This window comes from Amborella trichopoda, chromosome 8, assembly GCF_054954075.1.
Source record: "Amborella trichopoda isolate Santa Cruz 75 chromosome 8, AtrichopodaSantaCruz75HAP2 v2.0, whole genome shotgun sequence".
Lineage (NCBI taxonomy): Eukaryota > Viridiplantae > Streptophyta > Magnoliopsida > Amborellales > Amborellaceae > Amborella > Amborella trichopoda.
In genome coordinates, this window is record NC_142343.1 from 32,396,728 (window position 1) to 32,415,360 (window position 18,633).

Consider the following 18,633-nt stretch of genomic DNA (forward strand, 5'->3'; position numbering starts at 1 on the left):
TTTTTACAAGTAAACAATTTCTTTAATACACCTTCAGATTTCCGAATGGAGACCACAGCTAAGTAATTGGTCACAAAGCAGGCTATGACAGGCCTTATTATCTCTTTTTTCTTAGAGTGTTTTCTAAATAGAAATAAAATTTTAGAGTGGTTGTATATAAATCTCGACACCAACCTTGCTTCCTCTAGAGTCTCCTTCATAATTTTGATCTCACCGATCTTCTTTAACATAAGATCGATGTTGTGTGCGGCACACGGGGTCCATACTAGATGCTTCCTCTTATCCATCAACTTGTTGCTCACAGAAACACATGCACGCGCATTGTTCGTAATAAACTAGACTACATGCTTATCTCCCACCTCTTCCACTATCTGATCATATAGTCGTACGTAGAAGTTTGCATCCTTCTTCGTCCCTGATACGTCTTTGCTAGATAAAAAAATAGTACCTTTTGGGGAATAAGCCAAGAAGTTTAAAAACTCCTTTTTGCTAACTTTATTCAACCAACCATCACTCATGAAAGTAATACATGTCCTTGGCCAACTCTGTTTATATTCTTCAATCCACTTTGTAACTTCCTCCACCTCTTCATCTAATATTAGCTCACTGAGCTCATATGCCGTCGGGGGTTTTACCCTGGGCCCGGCTCTCTGGATTGCAGTGACCATAGGTAGAAAATATGGGCTATTGGCTGCATCAAAAGAATCCCTTTATCGTAGAACCATTTACCAATATATCTCCCTAACATGTTTCTTGTACCTCTAATCATGCTTTTTAGGGTCATCTGTTGTGACTTAGGCTTTGAGAGAAATAGGTATAGACGACCGTGACCTGCAATACTGACACTCTTAAGTAACCTAGAAACAATTTCTTCAACATCTGATTCTTCTTGATACATATTGCCACCAACCCCTCCATACATATTTGAGTTGGGCCCGTCATACATGCTCGAGCTTGGCCCGCCATGCATGTCTGAGCTAGGCCCACCATGCATGTCTGAGCTAGGCCCACCATGCATGCCCATGTCATAACCACCAGGCATTCTAAACCCATGTTCCTTCTGGTATGTTTCATGTAAACTCATTCTTGTGGCCATCTCCAAGTCATTATTATATTGTTCTTCTAAATCATTCCCACTTGATGGCGTATATAAACTAGCTATCTCCTCATCCATCTTCTGCCTTACAATTGTTTTTCCTTTGGTAGCCTTCAGAAATGTCGTCATCTGCTTTTTTACATTATTAGGGCCACTATTGCACACAGAAACATCTCTTTTAACCCCTGCCAAGTGTTGCTTGAACCTACGTACCCCACTATTTATCACTTTTTTGCAGTAATTATAAATAATTTTATCTTTTTTGTTGGGATCAAGTTTGACCCCATGTTGCCAAGCAGGGTCTTCTGCAGATCTTCCCATGGTTCAACTTTAAAATGTAAAAGGCTAAAAATTAACCCGACAGTTAAACATGAAAAATAATCACCATGTGTAGTGATAATATATAGGGGTAGTTCATGAAGTTATATTTGTTAGTTAATGCAAAATACTTCTATTGATAACAATATTTTAATTCTTACTGGGGAAAATATTTTATTTATGCAACATTATAGATAAAAATAGCCTTTACAGCCACTACATAAAGAACAATAAATTTACATTGATATAGAATCAATAAAAAATATATTTACAATAGTATAGTAATTCACAATGCCAATACATATGGACTTGTCACAAATCTTCATTCCGACAAATATGAATTAGTTCATACTGAAAAAGAAAATATATTTATGCAACATTATAGATAAAAAAAAGCATGTATAAGTCACGCATGCCAAATATTCATACATCTCAATTACAAATATGCAAGATAATATAATAAAAAAAGCAAGCTCCAAACATGCCTACAACTCAATTATCAAGAACATACATTTTTTGCATTAAAAATTCAATAATAAAATTGATAATTGCAAGCTAATATAATTATCATACATGATATTTTACAATGATATTCACTTTAATTCCTCATGAGAATATAGTTTAACAACATATATTTTTTGTATTAAAAATTTAAAAAATTAAAAATACTTTTTTAATGAAAAACTACATTAAAAATATAATACAGTTTAACAACATGTATTTGTTAATGTATTTTTTTGCATTAACAATAAATTAAAAAATACAGTTTTGCATTAAAAAATATAACAACATGCCACGACTTTTTTACAGTGATATTCACTTTAATTCCTCATGATAATACAGTTTAACAACACGTATTTTTTGTATTAAAAATTTAAAAAATTAAAAATACTTTTTTAATGCAAAACTGCATTAAAAATATAATACAGTTTAACGGGATGTATTTGTTAATGCATTTTTTTGCATTAAAAATAAATTAAAAAATACAATTTTGCATTAAAATTGTAATAACGTGTATTTTTTTGTATAAATAATCTATCAACATGCAATTTTTTGAACTAGAAATTTAACAAAAAAAATTAAAAATATTGTTTAACTCCTCATGATAATCAAAAACAATTTTTCAAAAAATCACGATTTCTCAAAAAATTTGATCATGAATAAAAAAAAACCAATTCTTCACAGACCAACCTAACATCAGTCATTCCAACTCAAAAATCCACCTCAAATCAAATAAATTACATCAAATTTAATACATGTTTTGATAAACAACACTATAAGGAATTAAAGCCCTATAATAATAACACATTATTATCAAAATATTAAATAAAATCGATTGAATTGAGGGAAAAAAAAAAAACACAGTTCTTCACAGACATCAGCAATTCAATCTCAAAAATCAATCTCAAATTGAATAAATCAGATAAAATTGAATACATGAGATGATAAACAACACTATAACGAATTAAAACCCTATAAATTTAACACATTCTTTGCAAAATATACTGAAATTGTGAAAATGGCGGAAAAAAAAAAAATAGTCCTTTTTTTGTTTAACAGACCTCACTCTTATTTTCTATAAAATCCAACTCAAATTGGATAAATATAATCAAAATAAATATATATAATGATAAAAAACACTACAAAGAATCAAAACCCTTTAAATTTAATACGTGATTTGTAAAATATTGACTGGATTTGATCGCATGGGAAAAAAAAAAAAAAATACTGAGTTTTTACCTGTTCTTCGTGCATCCGTGCCTTCAAACTCAAAATTGATATGTATTCCTCCAAGATAATCACAAATTATGAACACAAAATTCTGACCAACACTCTTACAATCACGCAGCCTCAAATTTTACAAAAAATGAAGCTTTATTTCGATTGAAATCGTGAAAATCGTAGAAAAAAAAAAACAAAAAACAGTCAACTGTTTTGTTAATAGACATCACTCTTATTTTCTATAAAATCCAACTCAAATTGAATAAATATAATCAAATTGAATATATCTAATGATAAACAATGCTACAAAGAATCAAAACCTTATAAATTTAATACATGATTTGTAAAATATTGACTGGATTTGATCGCATGGGGAAAAAAAAAAAAAAACTAAGTTTTTACCTGTTCTTCGTACAGCCGTGCCTTCAAACTCAAAATTGATATGTATTCCTCCAATATAATCAACAATTATGAGCACAAAATTCTAACTAACACTCTTACAATCACTCAGCCTCAAATTTTACAAAAAATGAAGCTTTATTACGATTGAAATCGTGAAAATGGCGGAAAAAAAAAACAGTCCATTGTTTTGTTAACAGACATCACTCTTATTTTCTATAAAATCCAACTCAAATTAAATAAATATAATCAAATTGAATATATCTAATGATAAACAGCACTACAAAGAATCAAAACCCTATAAATTTAATATATGATTTGTAAAATATTAACTGAATTTGATCGCATGGGGAAAAAAAAAAAAAAACCTGAGTTTTTACCTGTTCTTCGGGCATTCGTGCCTTCAAACTCAAAATTGATATGTATTCCTCCAAGATAATCACAAATTATAAACACAAAATTCTAACCAACACTCTTACAATCACTCAGCCTCAAATTTTATAAAAAATGAAGCTTTATTTCGATTAAAATCGTGAAAATGGCGGAAACCCTAAAACTCACTCTGCGAACCAAATTTGTTCATAAAAATCAGTGGTTTTTTATTCGTTTTATTGAGTGAAAATGATTCGAAATTTGAATTAAAGCCTGTACTATTCGTTCATAAGGCTGAAAATCGATCAAAAAAAGACAAAAAAAATCGAAATCCCGTGAAGAACACTGTTCAGCCTGTGTTCTTCCGGGTGACTCGCGATTCTACTATTGAGACTCGGACAGAATCGCAAGTCTACTATTGGGAATCGCCTGGTTCTCTTTGGACACGGGCGATTCCCGTTTTTTGTGCCTATTCGGGGCATTTTGTAACGATTCTCGAGTCGAACAGGGCGAGTCCGGCTCGACTCGGCGATTTTTTAAACACTGATATATATATATATATATATATATATATATATATATATATATATATATATATATATATATATATATAAGTAATGATCTTATGAGACCCTCTTACCTATGTGTGTAGGACTCCAAAGGATCACCATTAAAGTTTGCACAGATCTCTAGAAAAGTTTTCACATGGGTGTGAGACTTAACTTTTTTAGATATCTGTGCCAAATTTAATGGTAATTCTTTGGGGGTCCTACATACATGGATGTGGGAGGGTCTCACAAAGTTATTTCCCTATATATATATAATCTAAACTTTACAACCCCTCAAATTACAAAGGTTAAAGATAGAGAGGGAGATCTCCTTTAAAATGGTTCAAAAACCTGAAGTTACAAGACACATGACCTCAGTGTTAGAACGGTTTAGAAACATTAAGTTACAAGACATACTACCTCAATGAAAATCATATGTGATAGATGCATTTTTATTGTTAAGTTTTTGCCAATGATAACTCTTCGATCAGGCCTTACGAAAATGAAAAGGAATCGGGCAAGTGTTGGTCACCACATTGTTGATGTGATGAAAGATATGCTTTTGGAGGTGGCTCTGGTTAACCATTCGAAAGAACCAGCTGCAATAAGTAATGCCAACATCCCCCCTTGTGCTAGTTGCCTTAGTACTCTGAAACTTATGATGAGAAATCGCAAGCATTAAGCTCTAACAGATGAAGTTAGTAGAGTTGCTTTCGAAACGTTTGAAAGACATGTTCGAGTGAACTGATTTCGCTTAAAAATAAAAGAAAAGTACAGTTAGTACTTCTGAATTTTGGCTTAACAATCATCTTTAGAACTAGGGACAGTGCCTAGTTTGTATCTGTACATACAAAAGTAAATGCATCAAGAGATCGAGCGAAAAACAAATGCAAGACGAATATTTGATGGATTTCGTTGTATATCAATGTTTGAATTTGATCGGTCGAGACTAGGGTATCATTACTTCGACACGTACTGACAAAGAAATGACGAATGGATGGCTCAAACTTGTTATCAATCAGTGAATTGATTTGAACCATGTTTCAAATGGTGAAAATCAAATGCTTGATTTTGAAGGTCCTCTTTTAGTGATAGCATTAGGACCATAGACTTCCAGGTAAACATTTAAGACTATGGAAGATGAAAGCAATGGAAGTTTATTAGTGGAAGCTTGTGTTAACACGTATGGCCATAAGGCTTAGCGTGACTTTGCTTGGGCTGAAAGGCCTACTATTGTGGAAGGAATCATATGCTTATCACATCCAATGTTCACATGAACCAACATCCATATGAACGTTGGATGGATATCCCTAAGATCAGGGAAGACCTTTTCTCAGAGACCCGTTGAGAAATATAACGGATAGCTTTTTTTTTTCCTATAAAATGGGAAGCCTGAGAGAGGAAGAATGCCAAAAAAGAAAGAAAGATATACAAAGTTTCATCTGTAAACACATAACTCTTCTTCTTTCTCAAAAGGGCAATAGAAATCTGAGCTCTACAATCACCAGCCTCATGGCATCTCTTCTCTAATTTCAAGCTGGTCTCGTGCTCCATCAATTTTTGCTAACACTGGTATCAGAGCACGGTTGTTATGATGATCTTGGTGTTGTCGTAATTTTCTCAATCTCAATTCGGCTTTTTTTTCTATCCTATGTGCCTGAGCCGTGAGTTCCTTCCTAGATATTTTATTTATTTATATATCTATTATCATCCCTTTTGGAAGGTTATCTACATAACGGCCATCATCAAATTTTGCTCTATTATCGTCTCTGTTATAGGAAAGTCCCATTGTGTTTACAAAACAGTGAATCCCTATTGGCAATATTGCAGTGAATTTCAGACTGAATGTCACTGCTGTCCTTTTTTTTTTCTAAGTTCATCCTAATAGAATATCTTACAAGCACGTAAAAGTCACTTTCTATTCTGATAAGCATGTAAAGTGATTTGCTATTTTTTTGGACTTTATAAATATCTTGCATTATGATAAGCACATAGAGTCACTTGATAATCTTGTTGTTACATTGTTTCTAGACAACCAAAATTGCCATCAATATCTAGTTGGTAACGAAATATATTTGTTTAAAGATATTACATGGAGCCATATTTGTAAGATATTGCGATATTCCATGCAGCCATATTTTTTAGGATATTGTGGTATTGCATGCAGCCATATTTTTTAGGATATTGTGGCATTGCATGCAGCCATATATTTAGGATATTGTGATATTGCATATACAACCATATTTTCAGGATATTGTGATATTGCATGTCGTCATATTTTTAGGATAATGCAATATTGCATGCAACCATATTTTTAGGATATTCTGATATTGCATGTATCCATATTTAAGAGATTGCCTCTCATTACATAAAAATATAAAACGATGGGCAGCACCCAGTTTTTTAAAACTAAGAGAGTTGAAAATATTTTTGGTGGGCCCTAACCTTATGTATTAGTTGTGTGCAAGTCATTGCAACCCGCCCATTAAATCGCACATATATTGCATCTCTGATAAATATTTTGTGGTGGATTATCCGTTACAGATATATAGTCACTCTAAGCATATAACTTGTCTTATATATTGCTGATATTTTATATTAAAAAAAAAAAAAGGGATTATAGAAGACCTATTCTGCTCAATTTTAGAATTGCTAATTTTTTGATGTACTTTCTTGGTGTGATATAGAAATTGATTTGTTTACTTGATATTTTTATAAGGGCTCACACACCCTTGATATTGCTCTTGCACCCCAAGTAAATAATATAAAAGGAAAATTTTATATTATAATTGTAGTGCTTACTCATAAATTGAGAGTTTGCCTAGTTCAATTTTTTTTTTGGCATCACTTAATAACTGATATTGTTTATAAAATAATTGCAGATCTCTTTGTACAAGTATTGACTACATATTAAATTTTGGTATTTTGTTTAGCTTCTTTATAACTTAGAAAGAATTAGTTTGCTGATACAAAACTTAGCAAATGACCAGCAGAATTGTAATGGATGAACTTTCTAAAGTTGAAAATTTGAATGACAATAATTTTGGGATGTGGAAGAGGAAGATGAAATATCTTCTCATCCAAGATCGACTAATATATGTACTAAGAGAAGATCCACCAGAAGTTGGTGATAAACCAATTGAAGAAGAAAACAAAAGGCTAAAATTGTTTTTAGAAAATGACCTCATAGCAAAAACATCTATGTTAACTTTTATGCAAGATGACCTTATTACGGTTTTCGAGCATCATGAAACATCTAAAAAAATGTTAGAAGCAATAAAAACTAAATATGACTCAACCTCTGAAACACACCTCCAATTGCTATTAGAGCAATATAATTCATTTAAGATAAAGGAGGGTAATAATATAGTGGAACATGTTAATAAGATGTTCCTTATGGCTAAGGACATAGCCATCGCTGAGAATGAAGTCCCCGAACGTATGCAAGTTTCCACTATCTTAAATAGTCTTCCAACTTCATGGAGGAAGGAACAAATGCACTTAGGTTGAATGCAAAATTTCTTCATTAGGGGACCTATCTATACAACTAGCCTTAGAGCAAGAGCACATGAATAAAGATAAAAGGAGTGAACTCATGCTTGCTCAAAGGCCTTCCAAACCTAGCCAACACAAGCCTGATAACCAAAAATTTCAAGGGAAGTTTAACAAGAGGAATAATAGGTTAAAAAATAAAGAAACTGAGCCCTACAACCAAGAAACTAAACATGGACCGCCAAAATGTTTTTTATGTGGTCAGCCAGGTCACTTTAAGAACCGCTACCCATAGAATAGAAACTCGCAAAATCCAAAGAATAGAGAGAATAAAAGCAAGAGGCGTGAAGTTGTTTACGTGGTATCTGAGTGCCCGCTAGCAGACCATGAAATCAAAGGATGGTGGGTGAACTCAGGCGCTAATCGGCACATCTCAAGCTCAAAAGGCCTATCCGAGAACTTTAAAGAAATAAAAGTCAGGGACAAGCGCATCTACATGGGGAATAACACATATTCTGATGTATTAGGTGTAGGAACTTGTAGGTTGTATGTAGGGACTATCGATCTTGTATTAACTGATGTATATTTTATCCTTTCTATGAGACAAAATATTGTATCTGTCCCCTTGCGTATACGAAAGCGCTTTGAAGTCTGCTTCCGATCATTGAAATTATCAATCAAAAAACATGAACAAATTTATGCTTGGGGATACATAGTTGATGACCACAACTTATTCCTTCTTCATGTAAATGAGAAAGTTTATAATAAAACTTCGTCTTATTTTGGTTATATTGATTGTGTAATGGCTATTGATGCATATATTGGACACCTTGGGCTTGGCCACATAGGAAAATACAAAATAAATAGGTTAATAAAAGAGGGTCTTATTCCAAATCTAAGTAATATGAAATTTCTAAACTGTCAGCACTATTTATCAGGAAAAATGACTAGAAAATCATTTCAATAAACGGGAGAGAGAGAATGAGTTATTGAATGTGGTCCATTCAAACACTTGTGGGCCCCTCAATATTAAAACTCATATAGGGATGTCATACTTCATCACCTTTATTGATGTTTTTTCTAGATTTTGATATATTTATTTAATCCACTATAAATTAAAAGCTTTAGAAAAATTCAAAATATATAAAAAAGAAGTAGAAAACCCATTGGGTAGGAACATCAAAGTTCTTAGAACTGATAGGGGAGGTGAATACACATTCAAAGCTTTCAATACTTATTACCAAGAATATGATATTAAAAGACATACTACTATGCCTTATACGCCACACCAAAATGGAATAGCTGAAAGACATAATATAACCCTTTTAGAAATGACTAGATCTATGATGACTTATGCCAGTCTACCCAAGACCTTTTGGGGAGAAGCAATAAGCACATCTATGTATATTCTTAATAGGGTCCCAACTAAGGCAATTGATTATACCGTTTATGAACTGTGGGCAGGTAGAAAGCATGATCTATCCAACTTAAGAAGTGGGGGTCGACTGCACATGTCCTAATTCCATATCAACATAGAAATAAGTTAGAAAACAAAACTCTAGTTTGTAATTTTATAGAATACCCCAAAGGATCAAAGGGATATCGATTTTATCATAAAGATAAGAGACTCATTGAAAGTAGAGATGTCTAGTTCTTAAAAGATTTCATTGAAGAAAACATACTTGTAGTGAATAATGATAATCCACTTAATATCCTAAATGACTTAGAACCACTACCTACAATAGATATGGATAACCCTGATCAACATGATGATGTTGAAGTACCCATACACCTAATGTTAAGTAGTTAAAAGAGGTCCAGAGCTCCTCCATCGTACCTTGATGAATTATATGTCTATATGAGTGAGGAGACAGACAACTTTATTGACCTAGATGAAATCCATGACCCTTTAGACTTCAATGATGCTATGAAGTCACAAGAATCTCAAGAATGACTTAATGTCATAAGAGTAGAATTAGATTCTATAGAGAAAATTAAAGTTTTATATCTATGTGATTTGCCATCAGGTAGGAGATATATAGGTTCTAAATGGGTACTTAAAAAGAAATTAAAATATGATGAATCAATTAATAAATTTAAAGATAGGTTAGTAGCAAAGGGTTTTGCCCAAAGAAAGGGAGTCGACTATGTCGACACTTATTTCCCAGTTGCAACGTTTATAGCCATTAGAATAATTTTGGCAATCGTTACATATTACGACCTAAAACTTTACCAAATGGATGTAAAGACTGCATTATTGAATGGTGGACTAATGGAAACCATCTACATGAAGCAACTTGAGGGCTTCATAATTAAATGTTCAAGAAAATAAAGGATACAAATTCAATAAATATTTATATAGTTTAAAACAATATTCAAGACAATGGTATTTAACATTTCATGATGTCATCCTACAAATGGGATATGAAGTAAATAGATTGGACCACTGTGTTTATGTCTTGAAGAGTGGGAGTAAATTTACAATACTCTCATTATATGTAAATGATATCCTGATAGGTGGAAATGACTTAGAAATTATTGATAAAATTAAGTCATAACTTTCTTCTCGATTTGAGATGAAAGATATGAGAGAAGCATCTTATGTCCTAAGCATAAAAATAACAAGAAATAAAAAATAAAAAATGTTGTGCTTGAGCCAAGAGAGATATCTTGACTCTGTTCTTAAAAGATTTTAAATAGAAAATTGTAAGTCAATGTCTACTCCTATTGAAAATGAAGTAAATTTGTCTAGGAAGGATTGTCCAGTAGAAGGAAAAAAAAAAGCCTAATGTTCCGTATCCACAAGGTATTGGTAGCTTGGTATATGCAGTAAGATGTACAAGACCATATTTGAGTTATGTCGTAGGACTTGTTAGTAGATATCAAAGTAATCCAGGCATAGCTCATTGGAAAGCAGTAAAAAGAATTCTAAGGTAAATTAAGGGAACAAAGCATCTAAAATTGTGCTTTCAAACATATAAGCTTGAAGTTATAGGATATTCAGATGCAAATTTTGTTAGGGACAAGGATGATAGTAAGCCCACATCGGGACATATTTTCCTCTTTGGAGGGGCAGCTATTTATTCGTCTAGCAAGAAACAAGGGTGTGTAGCTAGGTACACACAGGAAGCATAATACAATGCATGTATCACTGCTTGTACTTTCGCTATCTGGATAAAGCGCTTTATAGATACCTTGAAGCTGCAAATAATCGACGAACTGATCTAAATATTTTGAGATAATCAAGATGCAATTAAATTAATTCAAAGTGGAGCAAATAGCTCCAAAGGAAGACATATAGATGTTCAATATCACTACATTTAGGATGTAGGTAAGAAAGATGAAGTAATTGTTAGTTACTTGCCCTCATCAGATATGATCGTTGATCCATTAACTAAGGGTCTAAGTCTTGAACTATTCTTTAAGCATACTAGTTTAATGGACTTAAAAATGTCTAAGTCACTCAGTTTTTCATGAGTGATAGATCTGCATTAGCCTGAAAATCTTCATGATAGACATTTGTTATGAAAGGCATATCCGCGAAAGCGTAGAAAAAACCTCATGACAATAAATTTTCTTAAAGGTCATACTCAAAAGTGGGATTATGCATGTGACTGATTATTACGCTTGAACGTCATGGTCAAGTGGGAGATGTCAACACGTATGGCCATAAGGCCTAACGTTACGTTGCCTCGGCTGAAAGACCTACAATTGTGGAAAGATTCTTATTTTTATCACATCCAACGTTCATATGAACCAACGTTCATATAAACGTTGTATGGATATCCCTAAGATGAACCTTTCTTAGAGACCCCTTGAAAAATATAACACATAGCTTTTCTTCTCCCTATAAAATGGGAAGCCTCAGAGAGAAAGAATGCAAAAAATGAAATAAAGATATACAGAGTTTCATCTGTAAACACAGAACTCTTCTTCTCTCTCAAAAGGACAAAAAAAATCTGGGCTCTTCAATCACCAGCATCACGGCATCTCTTCTCTGATCTCGGGTTGGTCTCGCGCTACATCAATTTTCATTAACAGCTTGCAAGCTTTTGACTTGTTCGGTTTTGTATTCATTTGATGCATCGCTCCCCTGTTGCATTCAAGTCCATCTTGCATATTCGTGCATGTACATATGCATATCACATCCTAAAAATCCCGTTTGTGCATAACCAAGGGAATTACAAATACCTCCCAAAGCAGACTTTTTAGACAATTTCCCCCAACCATATTTTTCTTCACAACTTTTACCCCAAAATTATGTTTTATAGCAAATACCCCCAAATAATAATCAAAAAAAAGTTCAAATAAAAACCAAAATACCCTCGATCTAGCACTTATAAATGTGGTCATGCAACATGTTCCATGCAGTCCGGCATATTTGCCATATGGTCCAGCAGATTGTCTTCTAAGGCCTATGGTTCGGAAGTATATGTTGTCGGTCTGGCACTATGAAGCCTCGTCCGGCATAAGTTGAATGCAGTCCGACAGATTGTTGCTGCGATCGGGTAGTTTATGATTATGGGGTTCCGGTCCGACAGTAATGTGTCGGACCGTCTTTGATGATTGAGTGTCTACGTGCATGTGACGCCTTCATGTACAGGGAAGGATATTTTCATCCTCTAAACTATGACTTTTTGAGTTAAGTATATTTGCTATAAAACTTAGTTTTGAAGTAAAAATTGCGATGAAAAAATTGATTGGAGGGATAATGTAAAAAAAATTGAGTCAAGGGAGGTTTTTGTAATTTTCCTTATAATAAACCGAGAAAGCCAACAAGCCTTCAAGTTTCTTTCTCTTCACCATACCTTCAATTTTTAAATTAACGGTCTTTCTCTTTCCTCTCTCTACGTCCAAACTCTTCAAAATATCTCCCTACTCCACAATATTAAAACTGAGGTTAAAAGTGAGCTAAATTATGGCTTAGCCGGTTTGGTGGTACAAGGTTTGGTCGTACAATTGGTGTCCATATTGGAAGAACTGGGTGATCTATTGGTAATCGCCCGGTTGGATCGGAATCGGCAAGTTTCAAGTAGTTTTGATGATCGGCGGGTATTTTTAAAAAAAATTCAAAAAAATATATATAAAATCCCAAAAATAAGAAATTGGTTTGTAATATATTTTTTACATTATAGTTAATATTCTTTACATTATAGTTAAGATTAGAAATTGTTTTGGTCATTATTTCCCTTATATTTTTATAACCCTAAAGACAAATTGATTCTTTAAAAATCATTTTTTTCATTAATTTTCAATGTCATTTAAATATGTTTTGTTTTAATTATATGTTTTTCGCATTTTAGTAGATTTTTTTTTTTGTATTTTTTTTTCAACAATTTTTGACAACTCAAGACTTGCCTGGCTAGAACGATTGAATTGGCCGATTTATCGGTTAGGCCACTTAAACCGCTTCTAGGCCATGTCTGGTTAACAGTTTCGGTCCGATTTTACGAACATGGATTGATGCGCTCACCATCTCTCCCTTTTTCTCCCTTCCTCTCTCTCCCCCCTCTCTCTATCTTTATCACAGGGAGGTCATGGGCTAGAGAACGACTCATTTTCCAATCTTCAAAACCCACATTCACACTCTCCTATTCTTGTCCATGATGTGGGGTTGGAAGAAAGGTAAAGACCCCTCTCTCTCACTTTCCCCCTTTCCAATGGGTTTCTGTTGAAGATTGGGTTGGAAACTGGGGCAGACTTTGGTTGATGACTTTGACTGGGTCTTGGAAACTGGGTGGAGGCATCATTCATTCATTTCACAGACGTCAAAAATTGGGGTTTGTTTTATAGTTAACTAAGAGAGAGACTGAGAAACAAATAGAAAGATAGAGAGGTTTGTTGTTGGGATTTCTTCTCCCTAAGTTGAGATTTGGGTTTGTTAGAGAGAGAGATGTTGATCTCTGTGGCTCCTTCCATGTATATCTTTCTAGGGGTTATTCTGCAAACTTGGGTCTTTAGCCATGGCGGAGAGACCGATATACAGTGCCTCTTAGCCCTGAAAGCTTCTCTTAGAGACCCATTCCACTACCTCTCTTCTTGGAACTTCAACAACAACTCCCATGTCTCCATCTGCTCGTTCTTGGGCGTCGAGTGTTGGCACCCGGACGAGAACAAGGTCCTCAACATAAGGCTTTCAGGCCTTGGCCTTCAAGGCCAGTTCCCTCAAGGCTTAGAGAATTGCACAAGCATGACTGGTCTTGATCTCTCTAACAATGATCTCTCTGGTAACTTGCCTTCTGATATATCACAAAAGATTCCTATGGTGACCTCTGTTGATTTCTCTTCTAATAAGTTTTCTGGTCAAATACCAGCAAGCCTCGCGAATTGTACTTACCTGAACATCATTAAGCTCTCTGAAAATCAGTTCTCTGGTGAAATTCCTGCTCAACTTGGTGGCTTGCCTAGGCTCAAAACTTTTCAGGTCTCCTCGAATAGGCTCAATGGTCCAATTCCCTCTGTTTTTCGTAGTCTACCACCTGATTCTTTTGCAAATAATCCAAGGCTTTGTGGACCTCCATTATCGGTGGCTTGCGTGAGTACTTAGAAGAAGCTCAAGAAGAAGGAAAAAGCAGGTAGCTAAAAGACCAAAGGTGCGGTTAAAATAAAGGGGCGTCATCAAAAAGCTCCGTATAGAGTTGCAATATCGATATGGTGGATTATGCGCAAAAGACCATTTATGTTAGTAGACAGTAGATATGCTACCAGACATAGCTCTTTTTTGGTATCTAAATGATTAAAATATTATCTTGACATGTTAGAGGTTCAGGTAGTACAAAACATAAATTAGAGCTTCTCTCTATTGTCAAGAAAGAATGTCCTGATTTAGTTTTGGTACAAGAAACTAAATTCGCTAATACTAGATTATTTTATGCTAAGTCGGGATTATACCTTTGCAATTTCGCTCAAAAGACTATGTTGGTTTATCAGGGGGTATATGGAATATATGCGACCCCTCTAAATGGTATTACTTGGATAAATGATCTATTTCTTGTGTTTTCTTGCATAGCATTTCTGGTTTTCGGTTGCTTATTTCAAATGAATCTAATATAAAACATAGAATTGATTCTTGTATGAGGTTGGTTTCAGAGTTTATCTCTAGATTGGAGCTCATGGACATCCCAATAGAAGGGGCTAAATTCACTTGGTCAAATAATTGCTATAGGAATCCCATTATGACTCAATTGGACCACTTTCTAGTCAATCTGGCTTGGGCTGAGCTATTTCATTTGGGTTCAACTCACGCTCTTCCAAAATTATCTTCTAACTATATCCCCTTGATATGGGAGAGTAAAACGTTGAAAAGAGGTCATGGGTATTTTAAATTTGAGTCGGCATGGACAAAAGAGAAAGTCATGAGTGATCTGGTTATAAATTCTTAGAACAATAATGTCATGACCCCCCCCCCCCCCCCCCCCCTTTTTACCCCTATCATCCCAAACTGGAGGGCAATAGTGTACGGGATCGCGATCGGAGGTCGCGTACGTCACTCAGGTGGGAGTGGCATCAATACATGTTAAGAGGGCAGAATCAAAGCAAACCACGAGAAATAAATAAAAACTCATCCAACAAGCACTGAAAATTGAATAAATTAAAACCATTAACTTCATTCTTCTTCAAAAGTCTTTACAAAAAGTTTGAGGCTTACAAGCCCAACATTCATCCCAAAATATTACATCAAACAGAACAACACGTGGCAACGCCACCAAACACTACAAAGCCAAAAAGAAATTCTAAACTGGCTCAAACTCCGAACGCCTGCTATGACCGGTCAGCTACTCGCCACATGCGATCAGGTAGTAACACTCTACACAGATGAAATAAGCGGAGTGAGCAATAAGCCTAGTTAGTAGATCACTGCTTTTGCATTTTCGACTATCAGTATAAACATAAAAACATGCTCATAATCCATTAGAAATCGCATTTGTCACACAGAGTACGATTATACATTAGAGTACATATAATTGCTGTATAAAAAGGGTAAGACTCAGTTAATAGAGCATTATTTGTTCTCAATATGACATCAACCATTATACATGTCATAGTTACAGTTAGGTGTTCATACAGAATACGAAAGTCAGATAAGCAGAACAGATTAAATCACTCCCGAAGTAGAAGCCACATCGATCAAGCCAAGCCAATCCTGAAACTTGGGACTTCTATCCTCATTCAGGAGGGAGGATAATGACAAGTGGAGGTCCCACTTCTTACTATCCTTACTCATGCACACAACCCTAAAGCGCTTTGGGATTTTCTATAGGCTGAAGCCTTGCAAGACATGACCATCTCTTGTGCCCTCAGGCGAGAGGGCATTACACTACCATTGGAGGACCCAATGCATAGTGCCCAAGACAATTTGGGAGGCGCGACCCTCCCTATTATTTACGGTCACCTCTCAACTCCACTCCTATCACATGGGTCGAGGTAGAGTATACCCCACTACCAATGGAGGACCCATTGCATAGCAGTCGGATATCAGTATTCATAAAGCAAAATAAAAAAGTCTACTACCAATCGAGGACCCATTGCGTAGCAGTTAGATTTTAGTATTCATATAAAAGAATCAGAAAGTCTACTACCAATGGAGGACCCATTGTGTAACAGTCAGATATTAATATTTATATAACAGAATAAAAAAGTCTACTACCAATGGAGAACCCATTGCGTAGCAGTCAGATATCAGTATTCATATAACAGGAACAGAGTATCCACTACCAATGGACCCATTGCGTAGTGGCCAGAAATCACATATATCAGTTGTACTATGTATAGGAATGCCTAACATTTATTCATTCATACTTTACTCTTTTCAACAGGTCAGGAACATTCAACATTCGTAAGATCCTAAGCATGCCATTGCGATGTCCTATCACCTTGCAATAGGATTTAAGCTATGTTCAAAAGAAACATTGATGCATGACATGTGTATAACTCATATACAACTTAAATTCAGTATTGTTCTTATCAATCATGGGCATATACAAAATAAGTCATAGCACCCAAATTATGAGGGGAATTTCACTAAATTTTTTAATACAATTTTCTAACAGAGCATTACTTAATTAATTAAGGGTTAAGCATATCGTTTTGAATCATGCTGAATTTTTGCCCATGGTGACATATGTTCACAATTCAAATCATAGCTGGCAACCTAGGAATTTTGAAACAATTTTATCATGCAACGTTTAATAGACATTCAGAGCTTTCAAATGGCTGTGATTTGGGGGTAATTGGACTCCATTTGGTAAATCAAAATTCATGGCAACAGAGACCAAAATTCTGAGTTTCTGTAAAATCTGTCAATAGTGACATACTTGAGCATTTTTTAGCATAGCTCCTCATTTACACAGAATTTGGGCAAGGTTAACATGAAAATCGTATAAGACTCATGCATCTATCAAATGACTATGTTTTTGGGTCATTTGGACCTCAATAGGTCAGGCAAAGTTTTAATATAATAGAAGCAATATTTTTGGAAATTATCACAGTCTGCTAACAGTGGTATATGAGCAAAAAATGAAACACATCTTCCAAATTATCAATAATCTCAACTGGACATAAACATTAAACTCTAATTAGACTCGTAGACTTTTCAAATGGTGGTGATTTGAGGCCAATTGGATATCATTTGCTCAGTCAAAATCTTCCTCCATAACTTCAAACCCAAACAAGACAACAATATGAAACATTTTCTATCTTAGGTTAGACTTACACAAGCATCATTCCACAAAATTTTAGAATCCACAAGAGTGATAACAGTGCATAACTTATCATGCAAGAAGACCTCATTGTTGGAAAACATAACACAACATACATGCTTAACATCATACTTTGTTCATGAAAATTCATGCTTAAATCTCGTACTTTCAATTTCATGCTCTTACAACCTGATGCAAGGGGGTAGAAATCCACTTACATAGCCAACAATGGTGCCCTCCAATCTTTCTTCTACAATTCTTCATCTCCAACAATAGCTACTGCAAAGTGAGGGAGTGAACTTCCCCAAAACTTGTCTTAGAGAGAGAGAGAGAGATGTGGAGGAGTAAACAGTGAAAGACGTGAGGGAGAGGGAAGGGCTTAAGTATCCCCTCAAGTAGCAGGTGGCAACCCAAGCTGACGAGTGGCAACCAACTCCAATACAGCTGGACAAGTGGCGAACACTTAATCATGCATGGCAGTGCTGCAACCGACGTTGCGCAGCCGTCGCTATGCACACAGCGATGCCTCTTGTTTACTCGCAGCGTTGCAATCTCGCTACTGCACACACACTGTCGCGCTCTCTTCTATCATCGCACGCTTACTATCACCACACGCTTACTATCGTCGGGCGCTCACCAACGTCGCGCACTCACCATCGTCACGTGCTTGCTATCACCGCATGCTCACCATCGCAGCGCGCTCACCATCACTGCACACTTACCATCGCTGCACGCTTACTATCGCCGCATGCTCACTATCGTTGTGTGATTACTATCGTCGCGCACTTGTCTGGGTCCTTACATCATCCTCCCCTTAAAAAGATTTTATCCTCAAAATCGTCAATCGAATAAATGGGGGTACATAGCCCGGATTTCATCTTCTCGCTCCCACGTTGATTCTTCCCTCGAATGATACTGCCATAAAACCCGGACTAGGGGAATCTTTTTGTTGCGCAAAACTTGAACCCTTTTGTTCAGAATCTCAATT

General features: G+C 35.1%; 2 protein-coding genes across 9 annotated transcripts in view; one reads left to right on the forward strand and one right to left on the reverse strand.

The window, feature by feature from the left end:
- The first annotated feature begins 13,765 nt into the window (after positions 1 to 13,765).
- LOC18423577 (probably inactive leucine-rich repeat receptor-like protein kinase At5g48380) lies at positions 13,766 to 14,656 on the forward strand. Its single transcript, XM_006828178.4, has one exon. The coding sequence runs from the start codon at positions 13,841 to 13,843 to the stop codon at positions 14,492 to 14,494; it is 654 nt and encodes a 217-aa protein (XP_006828241.1). The 5' UTR covers positions 13,766 to 13,840; the 3' UTR covers positions 14,495 to 14,656.
- Positions 14,657 to 15,529: 873 nt separating this feature from the next.
- Positions 15,530 to 18,633, reverse strand: part of LOC18423576 (glutathione S-transferase L3) — a 30,542-nt gene continuing 27,438 nt past the window's right edge. For all 8 annotated transcript variants that reach the window (XR_016060697.1, XR_016060693.1, XR_016060686.1 and 5 more), the window contains one exon: positions 15,530 to 15,754. Coding sequence is in view for 4 of the 8 variants with exons in the window: in XM_020674247.2 (XP_020529906.2) it covers positions 15,709 to 15,754 (46 nt within the window). In the remaining 4 variants the exon portion in view is untranslated. The remainder of the gene's footprint in view (positions 15,755 to 18,633) is intronic.

Excerpts from the sequence above, each read along its gene's own strand:
- LOC18423577 (XM_006828178.4), top strand. The coding sequence starts at position 13,841 with ATGTTGATCTCTGTGGCTCCTTCCATGTATATCTTTCTAGGGGTTATT.